The sequence below is a fragment of the Haemorhous mexicanus genome, chromosome 1 (assembly GCF_027477595.1).
Source record: "Haemorhous mexicanus isolate bHaeMex1 chromosome 1, bHaeMex1.pri, whole genome shotgun sequence".
NCBI lineage: Eukaryota > Metazoa > Chordata > Aves > Passeriformes > Fringillidae > Haemorhous > Haemorhous mexicanus.
In genome coordinates, this window is record NC_082341.1 from 64,934,456 (window position 1) to 64,941,886 (window position 7,431).

Below are 7,431 nucleotides of genomic sequence, written 5' to 3' on the forward strand. Positions count from 1 at the left end.
GACAGCCTGGCAAGAGCAATGCCACGTGCCAAAACAGCCATTTTAGGATGTGTAAGATCTGTGTGTACCCTGTAACTCCTCTGAGAATTCCCTGTAAATGCACCTAGCAGAAGGAGCACATGCTGTCTGTGCACCTTACAGAAATGTGTGTACGTGCCTGTCTGAGAAATGTGTCTGCTAGTGATGAATGTAAATATTTTCTAAATTTTGCCAGAACAGAGGGAAATTCCAATGAAACCAAGGTGTTCACAGGGATAGAGTATATCTCCTATAAAGACAGGTTGAGAGAGTTGGGATTGTTCAGCCTGGAGAAGGCTCTGAGGAGACCTTAGAGCAGCCTTCCAGTACCTAAAGGGCCTGCAGAAAGAAGAACTGGAGAGAGACTTTTTACAAGGGCATGTAGTGACAGGACAAAGGGAAATCTGACAGAGAGTATGTTTAGGTAATATATTAAGAAGAAATTCCTTAGTGCAAGGGTGATGAGATTGGGACATGTTGCCCAGAGAAGCTGTGGGTGCCCCATCTCTGGAAATGTTCAAGGTTGAATGGGGCTTTGAGCAACCTGATCTATCCTGGTCATCCGTGCCAATGGGAGGAGGATTCGAACTAGATAATCATCAAGGTCCCTTCTAATCAAAACCATCCAGTGATACCACAATTCTGTAAAATTGTGGCTTAATTCCATACCCTGGTAGGGGCATAAAGAGACCTAGTAGCGGTACGGTAATTTGATAACTGGATGTCTGTAAGAATATGGTGGGTATGTGAATATTCTGGCGGGTAGTTGAATATTCTGGAGGATATTCGGATGTCCTGGTGGCTATATGAGCGCTGGCGGATGAGCGGGTGCAGCGGTGCTACACGGACGCTCCGCGGGACACTCCGGGCCCTGCTCCGCCCCCGCTGGCCCGCAGGGGGCGCGCGCCCGCCTCGGCCGCGCTCAGCGCCCGCCCCGCTGGGCCCGGGGATCCGGGGCCGCCGCGGGGGCTCCGGTCGCTCTCCTCAGGCGGGGATGGCGGCGGAGGACGAGGCGGAGCTGAGCCTGCTGGAGTGCCGGGTGTGCTTCGAGCCGTACGGCCCCGACGGGGAGCGGCGGCCACTCAACCTGCCCTGCGGGCACGTCCTCTGCCGGGGCTGCGTGGGGGCCCTGGCCGGCGCCGAGCGCCAGAGGCTGGAGTGTCCCTTCTGCCGGCGGCTCTGCGGGCCCGCCGAGACCAGCGACTGCCGCCCGCTGCTGCAGCTGCTGGAGCTCCTGGGCCCCGCCGGCGGCGGCCTCGCCTCGGCCCTGGGCAGGAGCGGCGGAGGGGCGGCGGCGGCCGCCCCCGCGGGGCTCGGGCTGCGGCTGTGCCTGGGGGGCTGGGGGTCGCTGGTGAATCCCACCGGGGTGGCGGCCTGCCCCTGGTCGGGCCGCCTGGCGGTGGCACACGACGGCAAGAAGAGGATCCATGTCTTCGGGCCGAGCGGGTTCTGCCTGCAGCGGTTCGGGGAGCGGGGGGACGCGAACAACGACATCAAGTATCCGCTCGATGTGACGGTCACGTCGGACGGACACGTGGTGGTCACCGACGGCGGGGACTGCTCCGTGAAGGCCTTCGATTCGGAGGGAAGGGGGGTCCTGGCGGTCCGGGAAGGCTTTTGTTTGCCCTGGGGCTTGGATGCCACCGCCAAGAGCGAAGTAATCCTGACCGACTCGGAGGCCGGCGCGCTCTACCGCTTGGCGGCCGACTTCCCAAGGGGGGAATTAAAGAAGTGTCAGATGATCCGGTCCCGGCTTGTCAGCCCCAGAGCGGTTGCTGTCTGCCAGACCTCGGGTGCTGTCGTGGTAGTAGAGCACCTGAAAGCTCGAGGAGCGAGCAAGGGCAGCACCCGAGTGACGATATTCAGTGCGGAGATGGATCTCATCGGCCAGATGGACAGCTTCGGTCTGAACCTCGTTTTCCCCTCCAGAATATATGCTACGGCTGTGGCCTTTGACAAAGAAGGTCGTGTTATAGTAACGGATGTTTGTAGCCAGGCTGTCATATGCTTAGGGAAACCTGAGGAATTTCCCAGCTTTAATCCTCTAATTAGCCACGGGCTTTCTTATCCTGTCGGACTGACTTACACGGCAAACAATTCCCTCGTCGTTTTAGACAGCGGTGATCATTCAGTGAAAGTATATAGCTCTACCTGAGTGGGCTTAGATGCTTCCTGCCGCAGGCTCAAACTGCTTCTGGCCGTAAAGCATGCCGAGTTCTGGAGTTTGTAGGAGTGGAGAGAGGAGGCGGTTGTGAGGCTTTGAGGCCCCCTCCACCCGCGAGCAACGCGCCGTGCTTCCTGCAAAACTTGTATCGCCTCTCTTGCCTACCTGTGGGAGAGGACCTGGCTGTTGCTGCCTGTAGCCGACAACAAATCCACCAAACCAATCACTTAGCATTTTAAAACTATTCCATGCCTTGACAGCCAAGTTTTTTTTTTTTGTTTTTTTTTTTTTTTTTGACACGTAATCAAAGACCAGCACGTGAGAAAGTAATGAGTCATTTATTTGCATTTCCCAGCACATAGTTATCACTATGCTTAATTAAGTATAGATACACTCCTGACAGAACTGTTTCCAGGAATTGTGCACAAGGAAGGAGATTGCCTTGACAGAATGATAGGAGAATTGGAAGCCTCCATTCAAGGTTGCATAAACCCAGCTAAAATCATTGATGAGTGAGTTATGAGAAACGAAATCATGTCCAAAGCCTATTTGGACATGAAAATGCATTTCTGGGGGCACTCTTTTCTCTGCTAGTTTATTCCCACCTTTATTAAAGTTGTAATGGAGCACTTTGTCTTCCTCTAAAATGCCCAAGTCTGTGTCTTTACCTGGACATAATCTGATGTGTGGTTACACAGCGAGGGCTACTTTGCCTAAAAGCCTCTTGAAGTATTCACATTTAGACCACAAGTACTCCTGCATATGTAAGTTTGAGCTGGCTCTGCTGCTAACACTGCCACATGTAGGAGGTTTTCAGCACTACCTGCCCCTGTTTTGTCATTAATATGGTGTTTTTGCACTCCCAAACCCCAGGATTCAACTGCAAATTGAAATGTTAGTGAGAGGTAAGCCTCTTTTTTTCTTTTTTTTGTAGCTTCCAAATGAGATTTTGTTGATTGTGAACACACAGGAGATTTAAATCAGTTTATATTCTCTTGTTTTACTCACAGTGATATTATGTTCTCATTTATATTCTCACAGTTTTACTGTGGACACAAGTCCTTTTGCCTTATTGCATAGTGGAAATTCTGGTATATAGGACTTATTTTGAGAAGGATTTAATACCCCCACTAGAAGTCACTGCTGCATTTTTAGGCATTTACATGCTGCTAAAATGATTACTTAGATGGTTCCACATTAAAATGAAGTTAGATATAATATGTAAATGCTATCTGAGGTAGAGATGAGTAGATTAAAATGGCATAAAACTTTTGGGGTTATTTTTTTTTTTAGTAATTGAAATCATTAATATTAACTACTGTAATTTGAAATTCACAGGCAATCTCTCAGTAAATTTTTTATCTGGCTTTTGGTCTGACTTCAGGGCATTTTATAACTGCATGTGTTACAGCACCAGTGATTTACCAAATTCTTGCATTAAATTGGAGCAGTTTAGCCCTCTAATTCAGCCAATGTGTTAATCTGTCTCATGTCAACATTGATATAAACAAAACAAATCTATTAATTGCAGCTAATTGTAAAGGTTAATTGAACAGTGACCTGCCAATAAAGTGTGATTTGCTTACTTCTATATTTTAATAATTTAGTGATTTTTCCTCATGTTTTTTCATCACATGTTTCCTTGTTACAACACTATTTCTGTATTGCAGTTGCCCTGTAGATGGTTTTTTCTTCTGTTTGGTGATATCCTGCAGAAGTTGCTGTAGGGTCATTTTTTGCTATTGAAAATTACAGAGATGTGCACAGTTGGTATTTTTCAGCCTTCTCTACTGCCTGGACACACAGCAAGGTCCTTCGGAAGAACCAGAAATCCTCCTTGGCTGTTCTGCAGTATGAGCTCTATGGCCCTGAGCAGTAGGCCAGCTTGGAGGTCAGGAAGGAAATTTACTCAAAGAAGGAGACCCCTGGATTATATATTCCTTTCTAGATACCAAGGAGACTCCTGCCTTTGATAGAACCAATTAGATAACACTTCCTTTGGGGGACTGCTGTGTGTCAGAATGCATGCAATGCCGTCAATGCTGTATTCATACATAATTAATACTTTGTCACAGTAACACTTCCTCTGAACCATGGGCTGGGAGCTTTCATCTCCTCAAACCTTTGTGTGCACCAGGAGCTTGGTTTTGCTACAAAATTAATGGATGGGAAAATTTTCTAGGACCTACTGCCATGTAGGTAACTTCCCAGCAGCAAAAATGCTGATTTTTAAACATTTTGACTCATACTGTTTTAAAATCTACAAAAACTCCTATTGTTGCCCATTCTGTTCCTAACTCCTTTGGTAACTAGAAATCATTTGATTTTTGGGTTTGTAAGCAAAATAAACTTTGGGACTTTATTCTACCTAATAGAATATTTTTTTTCTTTGTGCCATCTCCTGTAGTCTCTGCTTTACCTACCTACTGAAAGCAAATTTCTGTGAACAATGCAACTGTTTTCTTTTTACTCTACAGTTTGGTGCTTAGTGTTGTAAAACACTGCATCGAAGGAGCCATTACATTCTGCCTTAATTAATTTGATGCAGGTGCCTTAATTGAGAAGCAATAATGAACTGTATAAAACCAAATATTAAAAATTTTGAGTTCTTTGGTGCTTAAGGGAAAATGCAGCAGTAAAGCTGAAATCTTTCTTTTGACACGAAATCTTGTGTTCTGAGAGAGGGATGGCAAATATTGAAAGGTCCATGGTTGAACTGATTCCTTAGATTTGGGGTCTAATTGGCTGTGCTTGGAATGGGGATAGCTAGATGTGTGCTTACCTTTGGAAAAGAGTGGTGGCCGTTCTGTTTAGAAGGGAATATAGGACTGTGTCTAGATGCTTCAGTGACAATTAGTGTTGAGTTTATTTTTTAAAAATCCATCACCTTTGCATAACTTTCTGCACCTCATGCTCTAGCCATTGGATTAAATCCAAATAAATATAATGGACAGTCTTCCTTTAGTGCCATGTCTTCAGCCCCTTGCAGAGATTGCTATGTCTGTTGTACACACACATACACACTGCAATTCCTATTTGGTTTATTTTTAAGCACTGATCTCAGGTTGCATATAAACATATCAGGGTATGTTGACAGTGTTAAAGGAACTAAAGGAGTCAGAGGAGTTTCAGAAATGAATATTGAGATGATGTTCTGTAACATATATATTTTGTGTTTTGCTTGTGAATAAAATAATTTTAGATAAAGAATGTATTTTTTCAGATTGATGAATAAGAGAGAAAGAGTGAAAAAAGTAGTAAAATTTATTTCATTTTGGCCATTGTATTTGAGCACCTGTCCATTCCCTCCAGTCACATTGCTATGCACATCAGTTTGATCTTTATGTTTTCCCAAAGCATGCATGTAACATCACTGTAGCATTTTTTAATATGGACTGATTTCAGGGGAAGAGGGCATCTCCTGTAATAGCTCCCAAACCACTAAGAATGTTATAGAGCAGGTCCATCAAGATGATAGCCTTGAATATAGGAGACCTTTCCATTCTGGAAGGGTTGATGGAGGTCAAAAAGGAGCTTTCTTCCCTGGGACCATGGGTCTCAGAGGCTCGTCTTACACTTTATATGTCACCTGTGAGTCACAGCTTGCCTCCACAGGAGCAAAGCAAAAATACAGATATTTTTTCAAGTGAGTTCTAAACCTTGCTTTTCATTCAGGTATCTCAGGAGAACTGACAGATCATTCGGAGAACAGCCAGTGCTTCTTTGATAGTGTTACATAAGCATCCAGGCTTTCTCTAAAGCGCCTCCTTTGTGTAACATCTGACTCTCCTGGACAGCTTCAAAGCTCTCTAAAACTGGAGAGGTTCTCAGGGAGCAGATGATGCATTGCACTTACACCTTTTCCTCACTACTGCTTTCCAAGAGATTTAGAGATATTCCTGAACTTGGCACTCCAACCCCTCTGTGAGGCAAGCACAGTACAAATGTCTTGGCCCTGCAGCTGCAGACAAGAGAGCTGAGAATCAAGGAAAGCCTTTGGCAGACTTCAGGCTAGATCTTAGAGTTCCCATCAAAAGGTTACCTTAATAAAGCAGGTTACCTTAATAAACACAGAGAGTCTGTGTTTAATCACTCTCTTGTCTGGGAGGTGCCTTCCTGATTTTGGAAGACATTTTGACACTATACTGATGATCTTGTCACTAATTCCTTTGGTGTTTCCTGCAAATCATGGAAATTAATACTTTTCCAAACCACAATGTATTCCTAGATAATTGCTTCCAGTGTGCTCCACAAAAGTGTGTGGTTTTGAAATGCTCAGATTTCACATTAAGGATAGAAAGGAGGAGATCAACTCTGAAAAGGGAAAAAAGATAATCGAAGATGTCTGTGGCTTAAGCAGAGGGTGAACTCCACCAAGTCAGAGCACAGAGCACACCCATCATTCCAGTAAAAGGAATGCATTCTTAAGAGGTGAAGCATTTCAGCCTGGAAAATGGACAAGATGATAAGGGCTCTTGCCTTTTGATTAGTTTTTACCTCTGGCAGAGGAATAACCTGCATTTGAACAGATCTTCCAGCTACAATAGACACTTTTCAGAAGGCAATCCTTTGGAGAGCTATCAGTTACTTGTAACTTTTATTATCTGTTAGTTTGTAGCAAAAATCTGTTGGGGGGAGGACATAAAGATTTGGAGCAAACTAGGCATTTTAGGGAAGTATGCTCCCTGTAATTGAATTAATACGTATGTAACATTTTCCTAAAGATCCCTCTTAATGTAGGCAATTTTTATTGTTTTCTCACAGGTTAGCAATATATGGGCAGAGAGTTGAGGTGAGAGAACAAATCCTGCTTTCAAGGAATTTATTTTTTAAATCAGGAAACTATTGCTTGTCACAAGATAAAACATTTTAAATACTTAAATATCACTATTTGCCTTGTAATGAATAAAGGGTAGGCAATTTTAAGCAAGTCATAGGATTAGAGATCTAAAATTATAACTGTGAAAAAGAAAGAATTTACTTTGAGAAAACTCTGAAGATACTAAGAAAACCAACCAACTAAAAAAAGATAAAATGTTTTTTATCAAAGCTTGCTTTTAAAACTTCTAGTACAAAAAAAAAATGCTCTTGAAAGAACTATACTCCTATATAATCACAGGTGGTAACTCTTACTGGTAATTTTTCCAAATATAAATAGATGAAAGATAAAACCCATTCGATACTCACCTAGCGTGATTTCCTGAATAATATGGACTATGGAATTTAACCAGAATTAACCAGTATTTAGT

At 44.0% G+C, this 7,431-nt stretch overlaps 1 protein-coding gene across 1 annotated transcript; it reads left to right on the top strand.

Moving 5' to 3' along the window:
- Positions 1–612: 612 nt before the first annotated feature.
- On the top strand, positions 613–5,138 carry NHLRC1 (NHL repeat containing E3 ubiquitin protein ligase 1). Its single transcript, XM_059851658.1, has one exon. The coding sequence runs from the start codon at positions 809–811 to the stop codon at positions 2,171–2,173; it is 1,365 nt and encodes a 454-aa protein (XP_059707641.1). The 5' UTR covers positions 613–808; the 3' UTR covers positions 2,174–5,138.
- The last annotated feature ends 2,293 nt before the right edge of the window (positions 5,139–7,431 follow it).